The sequence below is a fragment of the Sinocyclocheilus grahami genome, unplaced genomic scaffold (assembly GCF_001515645.1).
Source record: "Sinocyclocheilus grahami isolate Dianchi unplaced genomic scaffold, SAMN03320097.WGS_v1.1 scaffold879.1, whole genome shotgun sequence".
In the NCBI taxonomy this organism is placed as follows: Eukaryota; Metazoa; Chordata; class Actinopteri; order Cypriniformes; family Cyprinidae; genus Sinocyclocheilus; species Sinocyclocheilus grahami.
The window spans coordinates 306,924-328,755 of record NW_015506058.1 but is presented as its reverse complement, the minus strand read 5'-3'; the positions used below and the strand labels follow the sequence as shown (position 1 = coordinate 328,755).

Below are 21,832 nucleotides of genomic sequence, written 5' to 3'. Positions count from 1 at the left end.
TGAAGTGTGTTAACATGTCTTTTGAAAAGTGTAAATCAATTTGATCTTTTTTGATATAATGATATATGAGTTAGTGTAAATTATTATTTTGGCTACTGAATGTATCATTGATTACCAAAAAAATCCATTGCTCAACATTTTCATAAATGTTAGAAACAAAAAAGTGTTGTGAAATCATCGATTGATATGTATAATTAAATAATAGCTAGATTTAAACCTTTAGTTTTATGTAATTGTGTTTGGTGCATAAATAAAATGCTGGCAAAATATTTTATTTATGATATATATTGGATATATACTTAAACTACAAATATAATGAATTTAGATTCATTCATATCTGGCGCTTATCGTGATTCTTTGCTAATGATTAACGATAGAGGGCGCTTTAAACCCGCTGCAGAGCATGTTTATATCTGAGTCTATCTATGGATGCTACCATTAATGATTTAAAAAGTATTTAATTGCTTTGTTTTGTATGTTTGTTTTTTTATTATTAATTCACTAATCTACACTAAAATATAATTGTGTTTCAGCGTGTAATTGCAAATATAACCACAAATTCTGTACACACTTAAACTCCATAACTCCTTGACTTGTTACTTTAACATTTTTATATAAAGCATTACTCATCTGATTTACTCAAAAAAGCAAATCTGAAACCGCAGCAAAATTCCAGAGAATGTGTGAAATATCTTTGAGAAGAGTATAGTCGTAGCCTCTGGGTAAGATGAGAGAGTACATAGGCTAACTCTTGTGTCTTTAGAGAACAATTGCTGATGAATGTGTTTAAAGTTTGAAGGTAGCAGTGAGACGATGCACATCCTGGACATGCCTGAGCTTGATGCAGTGGTACGGGGGGCAGAAATGAGTATTTGACAAAGCGTTGACACTCATTTCTCTTTTTGACATATAGGGATAAATCTAGCCCTCGTTTCCCCTGTCCTGGATGTAGTAAGACTAGGCGATTGATGGATAGACAGAAGTCTAGTACAAGTCTAGTACACTTGATTGCAAGGTCAGAGGTTTTATAGTAATGCTAGATGTCAAGATTCTTAGCTCAAAAATGTATAAGCATATCTTTGCTTTTTAGCATTTAAATAGGCCGTAATGTCATTTTTGTGAAGGGTAATTTAAACCAATTTCTTTCCAACAGAGCAATTCTATCCTATTTAGAGAGCTATTAAACCAATTTATCTCCATGGTTGGTGATGATTGATTGTCTTGTTAAACACCAAAGTTTTGTTCTTTGATCACAGTTTGATTAAATCGTTATAGCGTTATCTAAAGGAATGCGTCCGAAGACTAGATCTGATGATGACTTATGTAGAGTAGTATCAGAGACAGTATCTGCTATCGTTCTTATCAATAGCACACACACATTTTCAGATCATTCAGTACTCCAGCTCTCACTTTCCAATCAATCCACCGGGCAAACTTTATTTGTGAATATCCAATGCAAAAGAAAAGATCTATGAATTGGAGAAAAAAACAAAAACAAATGGCCAGTCCTATATTTTTACCATTTATTATTTATTTTTATTAGGCTACTTTTTATTATTGTTTATTTATTCATATTACTATTACTAATTGTTACTTTTTTATTTGTATTTATTTTATTACTAGTTAGTTCTGTGAAGCCTTTGAATTTGCCTACAGTGGATCCTTTTTTTTTTGTGGATAAGGTAGATTTTGAGGTAATATATAACGCACATGATTTTGGAATTTTAAAAAAGGAAAACAAATTTCCAGAATTGCAATCTTAACTGTGGTTATTTTTTTTATTACTAGTTAGTTATATGAAGGCTTTGAATATTCTAGCTGCATAAAAAACTAAAAGTTGATTTTGAGGTAAGATATAACAAACACACTTGATTTTGAGGTAAGTGTGGGACAAACTTTAAGATGATTCTCTATTCATCTTAGAAAAAATGCTGGTAAAATATTAATAAGCAGCCCACAAAACGTAACACTCACCTATTTAAAGTTTTCGGATACACCCTTGCCTGGTAGAGTAGGTTTAAATAACCTTGCCCTTTGACCCCACTGCTCACAGCAAGCAACAGCTATCATCCTCTAGTTATTCATAGCACGGGGGATTCATCCAGAAAGTATGGCTCTTTGAAGATACCACAGTATAAAAGCCTGCACAGCCTGCATATGGACAGCTATTTGAAAGAGAATTTTTCTGGGATTTTCTGATGGCGAATCAAGCCACGGTTTAACACATATTTGTTTATCTATTTACGGATAGTAGTTAGTGGTCAGTTCATCGCTCCGTTGAGAATCTGTGAGGTATGAAATTCCGGCCCCACCCACTCCTGGAGTTGACTGGGAAACTGACCAATTGGGAAAGCGCAAAGCCACGCCCATTCCACCCATACCCTTTTCGCCACGCCCACTCATGCATCCCTGTCCATTTGGCCTTGCCTTGTTTAGCGGGTCGGCGGTCCATCAAAGCATCCTTCAGGCGGAAGTAGACGTAGGGATTTTTTTTTTTTGGGAAGTACTTTGACTTGCGCACTAGCTGCCAGGGTGTAGTCGGATATAGTTCATTTTCTCCAAAAGTGTGGTTACAAAGCAGTAATAAAGTGAAGGTTTGCAAGAGAGAAGTCGCGAGGAGATTAAGCCACAACTATCGCTTTTTGGAGGTGAAGCGATTACCACCATTTTCCGCATGAGTTTATTTACAAAACCACAAACTCGGTAGCTGGCGAGTTACTGCAAACTTTTTAAAGACTGCGAGGATTTAAGGGATCAAGACAGTGACGGTAGCTACTTGAGGTCGCATAAACAAAAGGACACAATGTCGCTTTTTAGCTGTTTGTTGTTATGGACTTTGTGGGCAGCGTGCAGTCACGGAGCGATGGATGAATGTATAGACGAGTTCAATCGGCCTCAGCGCTGCATGCCAGAGTTTGTTAACGCCGCTTTCAATGTAACCGTAGTGGCCACAAACACTTGCGGCTCGCCGCCTGAAGAATACTGTGTACAGACCGGGGTAACGGGAGTCACTAAATCATGCCACATTTGCGACGCCGGAGACCCCAGACACCACCACAGCGCGGTTTATCTCACCGATTACAACAACCAAGCGGATACCACCTGGTGGCAAAGTCAGACTATGTTAGCGGGCATCCAGTACCCAAACTCCATCAACCTGACCCTTCACCTGGGTAAGCAGCTTTCTCTTGTATTCTCGTGTCAGAGTCACACAAATCTTGTTTGGTTTGCTGCGCTGTGAATAAAAGTTGTTCCAGAGTTGTGACAAATCGATTTAGCATGTGTTCTTTAAGCATCTCAGGTTCTTTAGCAGCTATTCACTTCTACTAGTCATTAAAGTTAGTCACCACCAGTATGTATTTATGCATCAATCTACTATTGATAGTGACAAGCAACTACTGCAAACTTTTTAAAGACTGCGAGGATTTAAGGGATCAAGACAGTGACGGTAGCTACTTGAGGTCGCATAAACAAAAGGACACAATGTCGCTTTTTAGCTGTTTGTTGTTATGGACTTTGTGGGCAGCGTGCAGTCACGGAGCGATGGATGAATGTATAGACGAGTTCAATCGGCCTCAGCGCTGCATGCCAGAGTTTGTTAACGCCGCTTTCAATGTAACCGTAGTGGCCACCAACACTTGCGGCTCGCCGCCTGAAGAATACTGTGTACAGACCGGGGTAACGGGAGTCACTAAATCATGCCACATTTGCGACGCCGGAGACCCCAGACACCACCACAGCGCGGTTTATCTCACCGATTACAACAACCAAGCGGATACCACCTGGTGGCAAAGTCAGACTATGTTAGCGGGCATCCAGTACCCAAACTCCATCAACCTGACCCTTCACCTGGGTAAGCAGCTTTCTCTTGTATTCTCGTGTCAGAGTCACACAAATCTTGTTTGGTTTGCTGCGCTGTGAATAAAAGTTGTTCCAGAGTTGTGACAAATCGATTTAGCATGTGTTCTTTAAGCATCTCAGGTTCTTTAGCAGCTATTCACTACTACTAGTCATTAAAGTTAGTCACCACCAGTATGTATTTATGCATCAATCTACTATTGATAGTGACAAGCAACTACTTCATTGTTACTGGTAACAAATTACGTTTTTTTTAATTGAAATCTATAGAGATCTGTGATTCAGATATTAACTATTCACTTTTGACTAGTAGTAACCAATAGCTGTTAACACCAATTCCGCCTTTACTAGTTACTATTCCCTATGTATTTCTTAGTTACTTTTTGGATAGTTGCTACTCTAGTATCTATTCCATTTGTTAGATTGTGTTAATAATCTTATTAGAAAGTAGTAATAAACCATTAAGTAGCCATTCTGACTAGTCAATGTGTAAAAACATTTTACAATGATATCTTATTAGGTAACATAAACTAACATGAACAGTACTTCTACAGCATTTAATAAATGTTAATTGCAAACTGTAACAATAACTTTTTTAATCAACATGTAATAAATGCTGTAAAAATACATTGCTCTATATAATGCATTATATTTAATGCACAAATGAGGCTTATTGTAAACTGTTAGCATAGGCAGTTGTAGTGAGACAATACATGCTAGTGTCTCATAAATAAATAATAGTATCTATCCACTAAATATGTAGTAATAACTAACTTCTTAGGTCATATGATCTGTCCACTTTTTCAATCTGCTCAGATGTGGAGTATATGGCAATGCTAATTTTCTGCATTATACTACTAATAGCGATCACTCAGTCATCACTCATATTTCATAGCTTTAGGCGATAATAAATCTGCGTGTTTCTAATCATCATGGTTCAACTTTTTGTTGTATTGTATTGTTATCATATACTAGATGTCATTTAGCAAGAATCATTACCTTTTAAATACAGCTCAAACTTTACTGTTCTTCGGTTCTGGGGGCCGTCAAGGAGAAAGCTTACCTAAGAAGATCATACAAGATACATAGCCTACTCTGGGTTCAGAATCGCTGTTTTAGACAACAGTATAGACCCTCTGTTAGATCTGGCATTGAGTGACCTCTCTACTAGGCGGTGAAGTTGTGCATATTACGCAAATCATTGAATTTCTTCCAGCATAAGCAGAACGATTGGGTTGCTGGAGGAGGTTCTTCTGCCTGTGGGAAAAGAGCAGTAACGTAACCAATTAGTAGAGTCCCAGCAAGCCATGACCTCTGTAGCTTCTCGTTCCCAAGTAGATGCTGCTATATCAGTAGGCATATACCAAAATGCAAGTAATAAGCATGTCTAGTGAGCTGTAATCAGGGTGTCAATAAGACATTTGCATTTAGATAATGGAAGAGGAAGTGATTTGGCTTTTATTCTTTCTATCATACACTTGGCTAATTAGCAGCCATTTGTTAGCACATGGTCTACAACGGGCCTTTTCAGTCAGACACCTTTTCTTCTAATTCACTTTAGTTCTTCTTGTTGATTTAGGCATTTTGCATTTGAAACGTCATTAAAACAGCGTGAAACTGACAGCCATATAATATTTGATGCTTTTCATCTTGATTATGCACCTTCAAGTAATGAAATTGACTAATTAGTTGAGCCACTAATGAACAAAATATTTAAAAATAAATGTAAGTTATATATTTACACTCTTAAAAATAAAGGTGCTTCATGATGCCATACAACAGGGGTGCCCAACCCTGCTCCTGGCGATCGATTCTCCTGCAAAGTTCAGCTCCAACCCTAATCAAACACACCTGAAGCAACTAATTAGGGTATTCAGGATCACTTAAAAATTAAAGGCAGGTGTCTTTGATTAGAGTTGGAGCTAAACTTTGCAGGACATGTCGATCGCCAGGAGCAGGGTTGGGCACCCCTGCCATAGAAGAACCTTTTTTGTCTAAATGGTTCCATAAAGAACCTTTAACATCTGAAGAACTTCTCCGTTTCACAAAAGGTTCTTTGTGGTGAAAGAAGGTTCTTCAGATTCTAAAAACCTAAAATCTAAAATCTATCCTTTTAAGCACCTTTATTTTTAAAAGTGTATAACATTTTTAATATGCATTTTGACCATTTTTCCCAAACAGTGTTTTTATGCAGTACTTCAAAATTTGCTCAGAAATACATCGTTTTGATGGGTTGAAGTGGACACGCATCTCTTTTTGTACATCTTACTGAGAACTGAAGCCAAAATATCTTAGAAGATTCACAATTGTTGATTTGAAACTTGTTTTTGTTCTTCCATGATTTTTTTTCCAAGGCAACTCCGTAGGTGGGAACCCACAAGTAGTCTGGGTCCCAGCCATAAGCTTTTATTTTATGTGCTCTGGCTTTGATGGCTTTCATGTTTATTCTTCCTTCATTGGGATAGTCGAGGCGGAAGCAGGCATGTCTTAACTTGACACTGCTGAGTCCTTAGAGAGCGTGGAGATTTGGCCTGGCCTGGGGGGAGAGGACAGATGAGGAGGGTAGATTTACTATTGAACATTTCTGTATGTCCCACACTCGTTCTTTATTAACCAGTTCTGGCTGGCCTGTCAAGCTTCAAGAATGCGTGAGACTGATAAATGTGAATCATCATCCAGACACCGGCTAATGAAGACTTGCAGACATACAGGTGCATCTCAATAAATTAGAATGTCGTGGAAAAGTTGTGAAACTCGTGTATTAAATAAATTATGCTTGTATACAGCACTCTGTGAACAGCCAGCTTCTTTGGAAATGAATGTTTGTGGCTTACCCTCCTTGTGAAGGGTGTCAATGATTGTCTTCTGGACAACTGTCAGATCAGCAGTCTTCCCCATGATTGTGTAGCCTAGTGAACCAAACTGAGAGGCCATTTTGATGGCTCAGGAGACCTTTGCAGGTGTTTTGAGTTGATTAACTGATTGGCATGTCACCATATTCTAATTTGTTGAGAATTGGTGGGTTTTTGTTAAATGTGAGCCAAAATCATCACAATTAAAAGAACCAAAGACTTAAACTACTTCAGTCTGTGTGCATTGAATTTATTTAATACACGAGTTTCACAATTTGAGTTGAATTACTGAAATAAATGAACTTTTCCACGACATTCTAATTTATTGAGATGCACCTGTATGCATCTGAACTTGTACAGGCAAATAGATATAATGTGGTGGTTTAAAGAATGGTCAGGTTAATGGAAAATTGTTGATGCTGTCTTTTTTTCAAAATGGTCTACTTGTCAGACACAGCCCAGAGGGATTGCAGACATAAATTTAGCTATACTGTGTCATACCCAGCTAGAAATGCCCATTTATATTTCTGTAGATAGGAGGTTGTTTTCCAGAATTGTCTTAGGCATTGATGTTATACTTGGGGCCTAAAACAAGGACTTTTTAGTCAGCCATAGAGTATTTACTTGTACACCCTTGTAAAGTATATAATGTTTTACTGTCTTTGTTATAAAAGTATTTATTTCTTTTAATTTCTTTATTACGAATTCAAGTCTGCATGGAATGAAAATGAATTGTTCATTCCCTCACCTTTTTTCCTAAATGCATGTAATTAATCTTATTGCGAACAATTCATCCTTGCATATGCAACCTCATAATTTTTTTATTTAGGCCAAGTCCACACGTACACGGGTATTTTTATAAACTGAGTTTTTTCTTCTTCCGTTTAAAAAAAAATCTCTTTCCACATTAAAACGCAAACACATGCTATGAATCACTGTCAAGAGCATGCCAAACCAACAGGTGGCGATATAATCTCAACCGTAAAGCCATGTTGGCCAATCAGAAGCCTGAAAAAGTCTCCAGTAGGCGGAGATAACAGCGCAGGCGCCGACGTCACAAGCCAAAAACTCAAAAAATCTGACTCTGAAAATCTTCACCCTGGCAGGCGTTTTCAAAAATGTTCGGTTTCAGTGAACTGGTTCTGCGTTTGGGTGTGGACAAATGGCCTAACCGCGTAGAAAAAGCTGCGGTTTTAAAAATAACCACATTCGTGTGGACAGGGCCTTAGCCTTCTCTCTGGTGACATATGCCAGATTCTACAATTAACTTAAATTTAATCAACTGTAAATTCGCATTCAGATCTGCCTGCATTCAATCAATAACCAATAGATAAAACCAAGTTTGTTTCGAAAATGACTCTCAGTTTAGCGAGGGGGTCGATTTGTGACCTCAGTATTGGAATTTGGATGATTCACTTACAGAGTGAGTCTGATTAAAACAGCTAACTCGCATGTAAGTTCAAGATTTTTTTTGTGAATCCTTTTGATTGACTCTGTCGATATTTAAGTAGATTAACAGATGTCTTTCTTTAAAAGCGACTGTCGTCAGTGCATTGGTTTTTGTATGAATTTATGTGGAATTATAGCTGTGAAAAGCTTTTGGTGTATATTTTTTTTGCAGCGTTGATAGAAGAACACAGCAAAAAAAAAAGCTCTTAATTCTACTAGTCTGTTACTTCCAACTTCCTGAATTGGCAACGTGCATTTGATATAAAAGTTTTTCTCCAGAATGCTCTTGGGAGCATTTGTGGAGGGTGAGAATTTCCTTTCATCTGATAAACTGCAGCAGTGAGTGATTCATTAACTTGAGCTTGTGAATGGCCCTTATCATGCCCTATTTCCTCCCTCACTGATAGAAAGAAGAAATCTGCAGTGTTTACTGCGAACTGTCAAACCGTGCCTTGCATTTTACTCTGCATCATATTGTGTTCGATGCCTGTCTCATCTTCAATTTCATACTTAAATGCTAAACTATTAAAACGAAAGAGCTCATTTTTCTCCTGTTTTGAGTTTGTAACGCCACTGAAATCATATGCTGTCCTTATGCGTTTATCAGGAGCTCTCCTTGTTTTCACTTCTGTTTTCATGGAAAAGGGCTGGTCGAACATCTGTCTCCTAATTGTTTAAATCTGGGAAAATTCTGGCGCACACTATCCAGAATACAATGTGGCCTTTTTAATACGGTCTTCCTTTAAGATTTGTACAGACGGTTATTTGTGTCAGGAAGAAGCTTGTTTTACTTGGAGCTAATGGGCATTTACAGTATGTTAAGAAGTTTGACCTCGGTTTACTTGACAAGAGCCAAATTCTTGTGAGAAGAAGTTGCTTTCAGTTCTTGTTTTCCCCCTCTCTTTGTCTCTTTCCTGTCTCATCCTCTCTCTCTCTTGATTTCTCATAAGAGAGGAGACGATGAGTGTTCACAGTGTGGGAAACTTAACAGCCGAATGTTTCCTGGGCTCTGGGGTCCTCGTCTCTCATCCCTCAGAGGCGCTTTTTTTCCCCAAACTCCATCAAAGAACTTGTCATTTCTGAAGGGGGACCAGATGGTCCAAATTATACCAATCTAAGTTTAGGGGGTTGGAAACAAGAGCTTGCTATCTGGTTCAAACCTATTGTTATTCTCTGGAAGGTATGATCTCAGTATGGGAAACTTGTGTTTATGAAAGCTTTGTAGTCGAGCTGTTCATGTAACTGCACGATTTTGTTTTACTCCAGTTGTCATCGGGCCCGTTGCTGCTTTTCTCCTTTGAGACGAAAATTGGCAGTTGATACTGAATTTGTTTGGAATTGCATCACTATAGTAAACGTAATCCAAGCTAATTTGTTGTTTCCACACTTTTACAATCCCACCACTCTTAGAAAGCAATGACTTGGACTATTTGGTGGCTCTAATTGTACAGCCAGGGGCAAGATTTGAGCTTCGGACCACCCAGGGTGGGCAGAGTGCAGAATCTCCCTCATTTCCTGGTGATAAAGCCATTGTGAGCCCCTAGTCCTTTCCAGATTGTGCAAACGAGTAATGAAAGAGCCCACACTGGGTCTGTGGTGCCAGCGATAGGAGCCGTCAGACGGGGAGCTGTGGTTATGGTGTCATTTAGGAGAGCGTTGTCCTGTGTGCCTGTTTGACTGTGAAATAGTGGAATGAGCCCTCGGGGGCCACTGTTTGCTGTTCTTGCCATCACTGATGAGTGCTTGTAACAAATGACTGGACCCAGTTAAAAGTTAAGCTCTAGAGATTTAACGCTAGTTTGGCATAAATAAGCCTGTCTGCGTGATGGGTGATGATTTCGGCATGCCACTGTGCTGCTTTTCTTTCTGAGTTGGGTGCTTGAGAAATATTTAAGGGTTATTCTTATTTCTGCTTGTATTTTTTTTCTGTTTTTATAGAGAATTTCCCAAATGTTTAAGGAAGATCCTTCAAAGTATTTGAGAATATGTTTCTGAATTCTCTAAATTCTCTAAATTAGAAATGATTTTAGGTCACTGCACTTATTTTCATAAATCTTCATTGGTGCTGAAAATTAAATTCAAATAAATTACGTGCAATTTAAAAGATGCATTGTAACTAAAAAATGTTGTAATGGCTGATATAAAAATTCTGTGTATTTTTAGGTATCGTATCATTAGATTGTTCAGTATGAAAAATTTATATTAATTTTGAGACTTTTACAGTGTTAAATGTCCTCTAACGGTGTCTAAAAGTCCTCTAGCTTTTAAAAAATTAAGTTTAAGTGAATGCTGGACGATGGCAAAAGTATTGTAAATGTATAAACAATGGAAGTGAGCATGAACCACTATTCAATATCGAACAGTACCAAAAAAAATTACCAATACCAATAAATCGGTAATCGGTAATGGTGCCAATATATTTTGCATGCCAATGAAAACTTTGAGCGTATGCTACTTTTGTTTGTTTTTCCCATACAGAGCTGAATGACTTAGTAATTAGTATTGTTGCTTTGATGTGTGTATTTAAGGAGGAATTTAAAGTTTTCCACAGTTGACCTCCCTGAACTTTGTTCTCACCTTTTTACACGTGTATGTGTACGTTATTCGTCCTTGGTCTTTCAATACCTTAAGGCTTAGTCAGTGCACTCAATGCTCTCAGCTCCACCTGTAAGCAGTGTTCGTCTTTGGATTTGGCTCTTCTCAAATGTCTTTGATTGGGCATGTAGGCAGGCAAGGTACGAATTGGACACCCTATTAAAGGCTTCACTGGTGACAACATGCATTAAACTCCAATTTTATGACTGCATATGTTTACAGAACATTTTGTTTCCTTTCTGCCAGTGCTATATTGTCAAAATCAATCATACAGTGTTATTCCTCATTGTTTTACTCCTTCATTTGATCGGGAGTCTATAGACGGGAAATGTAGCTCATGCTGTGAATGTGACGGTTCAAACTCCTGCTAATGCATGAGTGGAATAAGAATGGTTATTTTCCAAATCTGTCATTCACAGAATGGTGTCAGAATCAGGAAAAGACTCCCATAAGCACAAGCTCTGCAACTAATGGCCTTTAGGCTGATGCCAGCATTGCAACCTGTTGCAGAGTTACAAAAACTAAATAATATCAGTGCTCTGATATGACCTGATAAGTGATATATAGGTCAACCAGTTCATCTAGCATTTAGCCTGACAGGCCTGGCAAATGTGCTCATACTAGCAGCCTATTTTTTTTATTAAAAAAATTATTAGGCTTTAAAATAAGCCATATATACACAATTCTGACATTGGGTGGCATTTTGGACATCACTGTATTTTAAAATTATTTATAAGTTACTTTTTAGTCATTCATTCAAGTTTATTATTCAACATAAAACTTTCCACAAAAGGCCATAAAGCAGCTTTTTCAGTTTACTGACACCTCAACTTAAAACATGCTTTTCAAAACATATCCGATGTCAGGCCCTTCGCGCTGTTATTTTCCAACAAAGAGTTCCTCTGAAGCTTCAAAGCGTTGCATCCAAGTACTGAAGTGTGAATCCGATCTCTCGGCTTCCTTGCAGATTGTCTGTTGCCAAATACAGCTGTTTTCACACATAAACAGAGCTTCACAAGCCAGATGGGAACAGGAGTGTTGTCCCAACACAATGGGGAAAACTCAGTGTATTTATTATTCCTCATTATTTCTTCCAGCACATCACGCTCTCTCGGAGCGGATGGTTAAAAGAGCTGGCAGTGTACTCTACACAGCTGGTTCATACTTTATGAAAATACCCTCCCTCGGGCATCGGTGATAGCACATGCTTTTACAGTGAAGCATGATTTGAAAGTAGAGTAAAATATGAGGTTTACAATCGGAGAGTGAAGAACCTCACTTCCTGGGTTTAGAGACAAACCTTTTCCATTGCATGCTACAATAATGTATCATAAAATTGTTCAGGAAAAGTTGATTTGTTACATTTTTGGAGTGTGCTTGACATGCATAACAATGTGAGATTTGATATACCTGATTACTCCAGTTTTTACATCAGAATGTATGCATGAATACAATTTGGGGTAAATGGCAAAAATCCAGGTGTGCAAATTTAAGCACAACCCAATCAACCAACTAGGATGTTGGCTTGACTTAATTCAGTTTTTTTTGTAATCAGTGTAAGATTGTGCCTGTTAATACACATCTAGATATGATTTTTAGCTGTGTTTTTATCTTTCTATAATTTAAATCCGCTAATACTTGATAATCTGTGGTATTGCCTAATGTATATTTTTGACTTGGGCATGTTGATACAGTAGTCTACATTTTTCATACTTTCAGAAGTGCCTAATTAATGCAAAGTTAATCCCCAAGCCATTCTTCAGTACTTCAGTAAATGCATTCAAGCAGAGCTGATGTTAAAATTGGCTAAAGGTTCAATACAATATTAATATGGTAGGAGAGAGAGGACAGTGTTTTCAAATGATAAACTCTCCATTGATAAATCTGGCTTACATTAGCATCTTGTTTTGGGGGAAATATCATGCTCTTGAAACAACACCCTAATGCTTTTTTTCCTCTTGTGGCTGGGCAAATAGTTGTTTTAGACCGTCGTACCTTGGATCCTATGGTTTTCTGTGTTATGTTTTTCTGAAGTGCCTGGAAAATAAACTCAGCCCTTTTTGACAGAATATTAAACGAATGATCTTCTGACAGATTATTCAATGAGAGAAAAGAATCATTTGTCAAACTGTGACAGTTTGTTGTTTTACACTTTAACTGTTTGCCTTTTTTGATCAGTTCTATACAGTCAGAGATCGTTTTCATTTATTTTTCACAGTGAGATAAATCTATGAAATGTGTATTTTCTTACCAGTTTATGTGGCTTACCACTTTCTTCTCCTTCGACGTAGGCTGGATTTCAAGACTATTTCATGACCCCAAAGTTCATTGCATGAGTCATATTTCAGATTTTAGACAGTTCCTTCACACATTCCTTTTAGATTATTTGTCATGCCAACCTTGCATAAAACTCATTCATCAAAACATCTTTTTGTTTAGCAACACTTATCTGTCAAAGTAAGTTTTATGCATCCAGAAATAGGTTACGACCGAAAACAAGTCACATTATAGAGTCAGACAGGTGGAGGCCTGGCGTCTCTCCTGTTTAACGAAAGGCCTCGATTCCGTCCCATGAATCAGTAATATGTCACATCACATTCAACTTCATTTAGCTTTTGTTTACACAGCCCTAAATGTTGAGAGCTGCTTTATTAGTAAAGATGACCCCCTTGTCTTAGCATATTCTATTAAAATACAACCCATTTTTAAAGGATTTCTGGCCTTGTTTTTTAAAGCAGGTCTTGTAAAGATATCTCACACACACACTCTGTTGACCAAAGGTCAGTATGGTTTCCGGCACCCAGAAAAACGTTGAGCCACGATTGTAATCGGAGTCACAGCAGTCACTTCCTTTTGTCTCCCCTGTCCAAACATGATCTCCTCCTGAGGAATAACAAAGCAAATTCTGCACTCTGTTGTGATATTCCTCCTGCCTTTGTGTTGGATAATTGGCCAGAATGCTAGTTTGCAGGGCTGATGTGGTGATAAGCGCTACAAGCTCTAGAGAGATGTAAATTAATAATGGTGTGTACATTAGCTTTGAAAGATACATCACACATTACTCTGGTAGTCATATGATCAAATCTTCTGTATTGTTCCACAATCCATCTCTGCATCATTTTCATTTGTGATTTTTAAACCCTAAACTCAAGTTTCCAAGAAAAAATTATCACTCGCAACTGTTGCTATGTGATATGAACTTGATTTTATTCTATGAAGTTAATTTCAGGGTAAATAAATACATTATTTCTTGATCGTATGTTAATTTATATTATTTTTAATATTATTCTACTATATTTATACTGTATTATATTTTATAATTATTTATATTTTAATCATATTAGTGCCGTCAAACGATTAATTGTGATTAATCGCATCCAAAATAAAAGTTTTTGTTTACATAATATATTTTTCTTAAATATACATAATAAATATACACAGTACAACACACATTATGTAAACAAAAACTTTTATTTTGGATGCAGTTAATTGCAATTAATCGTTTGACAGCACAAAATTGTCAGGTAAATATCTGCTCTCTTGTTTACATGCATAATAAGATTTAGAGCTGATTTATGTGTATTATGCGCATACACGCATTCAGTCCAGTTCCTCGTTGCCTGTCTGGAAATGTTTTTTGTGCATAATCGCAGAATCTCGAAAGCCGATTTACTTCATTTTCCTCCTTTGTCTATGACTGCCTGGATATCAAAGATTATTTTAATCTTAAAACAACCACTGAACTCTCTCTGTTTAGACGTGGTTTCTTCCACTATCATAAAACCGCACAGACTTGTCCACAGCAAATTTGAGAGCAGTAAGGATGAAGGAACGCCATCAAGGAGCTTATTAAAGTAAAAAGGTATAGCCGCTTAAGGAATGTCTTGAATGGCTGCTCTCTGCTTAAGCCTCTTGAATGAAGCACCGTCCCACCGGAGAAGCCTCAGCCCTGTGTGAGTGGATGTCAGGGTCCTATCTTTAGATCTGAGGCATGGGCCAGTGCTCCCCCTCTATCTCTAGCCCACCCTCTTCAAGTTCTACTTCACAAAACCCCTTTGTCTTCTTTTCTTTACATGGGGGAAGGGTTATCCAGTAACTGGATTAGTCTTTTTGTTTGGTTATTCCTACTTGTCTGTTCATACACCCCCCACCTTTCAGTCTGCTTGTTTTTTCTCTCTCACTTCCCTCCATCCCCTCTTTCTTCTCTTCCTGGCTTTCTTTTTCAAACTGAATATTCTTAATTAGAACTTACTCTCAACTTCATTGCCCCGTCTTAGAGAAGTCTTCATCTGGATGAGATGTTAAACACCAAATTTACACTCTAAAAGCTTAACCATGGCCTCTGTTTGTAGTCCATTCATCACTCTTTACTTTGAAGTTGAAACTTAACATTCCTGCCGTTGGGAGTAAATTGAAGGGCCAGGAGTGGCTTGAAGGGGGGGGGGGCAGGTGGCAAAGTGCTCCGTTTCGGCAAATTAGAGCACCGTTTCTTCAGCATCAATGGATGTCACCAGGGCGTTGTGTCCATCTTTCGCTGTTGTCCCCAAGGGAGAGGAAGCGCGAGAAGCTCGAAAGTTTTTGAGTGGAAGATGTTACCACAAGCAGGGTTATAAACTAATACCCATATATATATATTTATACATTTTTTTTTTTTTTTTTATTCTGTAGATTTTAAAATATGCCAAATACAATTTCATATCCACTGAGAAACATTTTTCGCTGGGAAATCTTCCTAATTCACTGATTACTGGCGAGAAAGTTCATTTTGGAGGTTTGATTAAATTTGCTTTCTTTATAACGTCATGTTTTATGCATGATTTTACAGGTGTTTCTGAACTTTCGCTGATGCTGTATCGCTTGTGCATTATTAATCCTTTCTGTTGTGAAATTAACTAGGTATACATTCCAGTTATGCATTACCTACAGCTAGGGATGTGTCCACTCAGGAATGTCACTGACCTTAATGTGACCCGTGAGATTTCATTTAGTCATTGCCTTTGGATCTGATGGATGGTCTACATGCTGAAACACGCCATACTACAGGATGTGGTGCCCTCAGGACACTCTTGACTTGTACCCCTACGCCCATACTCCCTGTTTTCACTGGCTTGTCATTGACTTCTGACCCCGTTTAATTCCAAAACACCCTCCTTTTTTCACCAGTGGATCACAGAGCAGTATTGGCTATGTGCGGTATGGATTTAATTGCTTTTGCAGAAAAGCCCTAGGATATTAATCCAAAGCCAGGTTTTCCATATGCTCCCATAGGCCATTTTGATACTGTTGATATCAGCGATCACTCGTCATGTGGAAATGAAGTTCAGCTCTCTGTAGTCCTCCTTTTTCATAATTACATGGATGGGTTCAAGACTGATTTAAGGGCTTTGTAGAGCATGCCGCCTTGACCTTATAAAATGCAGAAACAAATATTTAAACACTACAAACCTGTGTAATGCTAGAGCTGAAATGCTGTATTTTTGTCATGTCTATACTAAATTACATTGTTAAAACGGCAACTAATTTGCTTTAGCCTCTTTGGTAATGATATAAAACTCTGGCTAATTAATCTGCCAATATTTGGCCGTTTGATAATATTGGAATCCATAATCTGAATCTATTTGTTGTAAAACCATATTCTAAAACTATTTATTTCCAGGTTCCAAGTAGATTCGAATCTCGGATTACAGTGTGGACTGTACAGTTTGAACTCTACAGTATGTGTTGTGTACATATCGCCATTATATTACCCAATATTTTATAGTAATACATAGTCTATGGTCAGTAAGATTTTTTTTTAATTAATTTTTTTAAGAAATCTCTAATGTTCACCAAGGCTGCATTTATTTGATAAAAAATACAGTAAAAACAGTAATATATTAAATTATTATTACAATTTAATATAACTGCTTTCTGTTTGATATGTATTTTTTTAAATGTTATTTATAAAGCTGAGTTTTCAATAAACATTACTTCAGTCTTCAGTGTCACATGATGCTTCAGAAGTCGTTCTAATATGCTGCTTTGGTGCTCAAGGAACATTTCTTATTATCAATGTTGAAAAGAGTTTATTTATCATATGTATCAATATATCAATGTTTAAGAGTGCTGATTAATATTTTTGTGGAAACCAGGATTCCATGTTTTGTTTTGTTAATATTAAAAGAACATCATTTATTTGAAATTGAAATATTTTGAAACATTCTAAATGTGTTTCGGGTCACTTTTGATCAATTATGCATCCTTGCTAAATAAAAGTGTTAATGTCCCCAAACTTTTGAACGGTACCGGACATTTTCCTTATAAAGTCAGGAATGGTGCACTTCATGGACATGTTTTGGTGTGAGAAGCAGTTGGCCTTTGGTTCCTATCAGCTTGTTCTCAGATAAGCAGAGACTAGGCACCGGTAGTGTTAAGGATCTTGTAGCTGTCAGATGATAGAGTCAGAGGTTAGTAATTAACATTCAGGGTCTGCTGAAGCTCCTCTCTTCTGTCTGTCAGATGTCTGGCCATGTGATTACACTATTCAGTCCGTAAGGGTTTTTTTCCTCATTGTCCATTGAAAATATGCAGAGTAAGAACAGTATATTACAGTGTTGACTGCCTCCCAGATGTCACCAAATAATATCTTGGTTCAACTGTGTCTTTCTGCTGCTAGCGATACAGAAAGTCTCTTGCAGAGGGATGTCATTTACTATTCAAGACATTGCAAAGTTGAAAAGAATGAGTCTACTGAAGCTGATTATAAAAACTGTTTTTCATGTTGTGGCACAATCACGCTTTGAGACAAAATGTAGGATCGTGTCATTATCTGCCTGTCTTTGAGCCGTTATGAGTCCTGAGACTCTGGATGCTTTCCTGCAGCCTTGTTTTAGCCGTAGCAGCTGTCTTGTATCCGTCTACGTTCAGTTAGTTTTCAGGGCCAAATTTAGTCCCGGCAGACTGAACTAACCTGACTTACTTCCATTCTTTTTTCGTCCTCAGAGTTTGCTAGTATAGCATGCGCTTGACGTTCTGCCTGGCACCAAACAGCATTTTCAAGTTTGTGCTCATTAGCATGCCTAGCATACTCTCCTGAGTCTTCACACAGCCAAAGACAGTATGAGGAGGAAGAGAGTGACCACTCATAGAAAAATGAATGGGAGAAAACACAACACTCAGTATCGTGGCTTCAGCAAAGAACTTCTTGCCATCACTTAAATTGGCCTCATTTGTTAATGCATCACTTGGTTTGTGTGTGTTTATATTATGTATACATAATTTATAATTGATATTATATATGATTTAGGTCACACTTGCGTGGATGAGCCAAAGCCAAACCCATCTGTCACAGGAAACAATGTAGTCAAAAGCCAGTTGCACATTTTTACAGTTTTGGCCACAATTCTGCCATCAAAAACATATTTCTGGTATTATAAAGGTTTTTTTTGTTCATAAAGCCAAATTGGCCATCTTGAATATTTTTGTGTGATATCCTGTACAATGAATTCGCTATAGCTTTGTGAACATTAAACAAATGTTCACATTGGGGTAAATTCATCATTCAACTTTTGATCAACCATCTTGTATAGTCTTAGTGGTATAGCGATATAGGGTTGGGTTCAGTACTGATGCTGTCATATGATTGGTTAAAACCCGAAACTTCCCTTGGCTCTTGTGGGAATCATGCTGGCTCAGACTAAACAATCGCGATGATCCCCCCTCAAGAAAATCTTTGCTGAAAATCTTCAAAACCCTTCAGCCAACAGCTACAGCTGTGATGAGAGCAACGAATGAGTGACTTTGGGTGATTTTGTCTATTAAAGTAGAGAGATAGAGAGATGTCTCCTTCCTCTTATCACTCTCAAAAAGAACCCTTTGAAAAGAGCTACTTTCCCCTTTGGATCTGTGCTGTATCTTTTTGTGTTCCTGTAATGGCTGTTATCAGCGGTCCTGCTGATGGCTGGCTCTTTGCACTGTGTTTTATTAAGGGAACAGCTGAGGGTGACAGACAGGAAGTTGCCAGCGGACTGTTGAAACTTATTGGAAATGAAGACTGGTGTTATGGTCCTGGTGTTTTAAATATCACACTTGTCTCCTCTTATCACTCTCAAAAAGAACCCTTTGAAAAGAGCTACTTTCCCCTTTGGATCTGTGCTGTATCTTTTTGTGTTCCTGTAATGGCTGTTATCAGCGGTCCTGCTGATGGCTGGCTCTTTGCACTGTGTTTTATTAAGGGAACAGCTGAGGGTGACAGACAGGAAGTTGCCAGCGGATTGTTGAAACTTATTGGAAATGAAGACTGGTGTTATGGTCCTGGTGTTTTAAATATCACACTTGTGCGCTTTAATATATTTGAGCCTCTCAATGTTGATAGTCTGACGCCTTATTGCTTAAAGGTAGGGCTGGACAATAATTCAATATCAATATATATCGCAATATAATTTTTTTCAATGTCGGTGATATGATTTTTAAACACATTTCCGTTATTTCAATATACGTTACCAGTGTTTTCTATACATAAATTTATTTGTGGCAGTCACAAATAGATTTTTCAAAAGGCTTTGACAGTTTGACTTCGTTGAATAAAGATTAGCACTGCATGGCACGTTACAATGTCAAAAAGCAGCACGGATGTTTTATATGAATGTGTCTTTGAAGGGAACTGACTGCCTTCAGAAAAGTTTCAATGGCATTTTCATTTTATCTGATAAAGTAGCTTTTATCAGTCCAGTGCAGCTTTGTGTACAGCCGTTACTGGGGAAACCGCTGTTTCTGCTGCTGCAAAAGCGCCTCCTGCTGGCAGAGAATGAATTTGCATTTTCATGTCATGTCTCCAGCAACTTGTTTTTGTTATTGCTCGCTCTTTTATTTTATTAATTTTTTTTCCTGTTTTCTGCAGGAACTCTGAGCACTTTTCATATTCTGGCTGAAGCACTTTTGTTTCAGTCTATAAGAATAATCAGCCTATGTTATAGTTTAAAGTTAAAGATATTAATATTAATATGGTGCGTTATGTTTTGCTCAAAAAAAGTTGCCCCGCGTATCATCAGCCTGAGAGTCTTATGTTTATTTGTGGATGATTTTACATTTCTTCTTTGTATGAAAGCTAAATACAAATAAAAGGTGAACATTTATTTATTTGTACTGTTTTTATTTCTAAAATATTCTATAATTTTATGGTAGGAGGTTTCATAGACTTGGCAAATACATTTTTCAGAAGTTTGTAGGAACAGACATCCATTGTGGGTGTTCTTTTGAGGCTTTTTTGATATTGTTCATATCGATATAGGAATTATATCGCATCGACCGAAATAAAGAAATATATCATGATATAAATTTTGGCCATATCGTCCAGCCCTACTTAAAGGGATAGAAATGAAAATTCTGTCTTCATGTATTCATCTACATATTCGTTCAAAACCTATGTATGACTTTCAGTATATGGACAAAAAACATTTAAAACAGTGTGAGGAAATGATGACCGCATTTTCATTTTTGGGCGAACAATCTACTTTTCCTTGAGTTATTTCAAACCAGTAGTACAGTTTCTTGCACATTGCCAAAATTGGGAAATAAGTCATCGGTCATCTCATCATCCATAGACCCTGACCTGATAAAACCACAATCCCAGCCATAGCCGAACCTGGGGCTGTGGGAATGGGACAGAGTGAGCGGTTTAGGCCCGAGAGAGGCTCCTGACCTCCGGAGGCAACGTTGAAGGAAGTTCTCTTATTGTTTGTGGGGGGGCTTGTGCGCGTGCCTACAAACAGTCCAGAGAACTTCCTCTTTGTCTGATTTGTTGCACAGGACATTATTAAATGCCTCAGGGAGACCTTTCTCCTAATTATAGACACAGTCTGTGTGTTTATGTGTGTGTGAATGTGACAAGATGGAAAGAGATGCATTGCGCAGGCATGCAGATGCTTGCAGTGTAATTTTACCTTGTTTAGTGTAAGGAACCGTCCTCTTATAGTAGATGTAAAGAGAGAGGGGAAAAAAAGGAGAAGAAGCCATAAACGGATAATTATGGAGAATGTGCCCAACACACCAAGTGTTTTACACACCGGATACTGAAACTCTACACTGAAATCCTCTTGTTAGTGTCACTCGTGAAGACCTTTACCGCAGCTGCTCTCGATAAGTTCCACTCAGCAGACACACATTTGACACGTATGACCTTGAGTTTTAATGTGAGCAGGTATCTCTGTTAGCTATGGTCACGCAAACAGGATGTTTGTTTTTTGCCAAAGCATATTTGTTCATTTCCTTGTTGTTTTGAAATATTTTTTTGCATGTTCAAATAGGCATGAGCACCCAAATCCTTCATTACAATAATGATTGATCTCTTTTTCCTAGCAAAATTCAGTAATAATTACATATAAATCTGCACTTTTTTCAATTTTGTGATTGGTTACATAATTTTTTTGTGTGTTTAAATACATTTTGTTTAATTGTAATTTAATTTACATTACGTTAATTTAAAATGTCAAAGTCATGAAAATGTCTAGTAAAGTTATGCACAAAATTCTTCAATTGAAAATGTGGGAAAATTTATGAAAATAAGTTTTGAAAATTCTTCAATTGAAACTTTTGTTTGAATGCAGTCTCTACAAAATTATTTTTAAAATACCTATATATATATATATATATATATATATATATATAGTAATAGTTTTGAGTTGTCACACATTTTTTGAGAGTGAAATATCTCTATAAAATATTTATTAAAATTCCTTATCCTAGTCATCATTTACAACTAGAAAGTCATTAAAAAAATCTTATCTGTCAGAAAGTGTGGGAACCTGCAAAATAAGAACATCTGCTCTGACCTTATCAGTCCGTTTATATCCTATTATTTGATTCGCTCTTGTCGCTTATGACAGAACATCTAATCACGAGGATCTTGTCTTCGGACAAGATTATTTTATTCGCTTATGTCAGAAACGGCGAATCTCTTTAAAAACTGGCTGTTTTTTTCACTTCATTGCATTGTTATAATTCGTAAAAGTTGTACCCGCCAACTGGCGACTGACACTGTTACATTGACTCTCCAACGCTGATTTTTGCTCGCATTTGGCGCTTGGCGAGTGTTAATTTTA

At 37.4% G+C, this 21,832-nt stretch overlaps 1 protein-coding gene across 1 annotated transcript in view; it reads left to right on the top strand.

The window, feature by feature from the left end:
- Window positions 1-3,410: 3,410 nt before the first annotated feature.
- The window catches only part of lamc1 (laminin, gamma 1), a 60,262-nt gene continuing 41,840 nt past the window's right edge, over window positions 3,411-21,832 (top strand). The window contains exon 1 of the mRNA XM_016248457.1: window positions 3,411-3,853. Coding sequence (XP_016103943.1) covers window positions 3,484-3,853 — 370 coding nt within the window. The 5' untranslated portion in view covers window positions 3,411-3,483. The remainder of the gene's footprint in view (window positions 3,854-21,832) is intronic.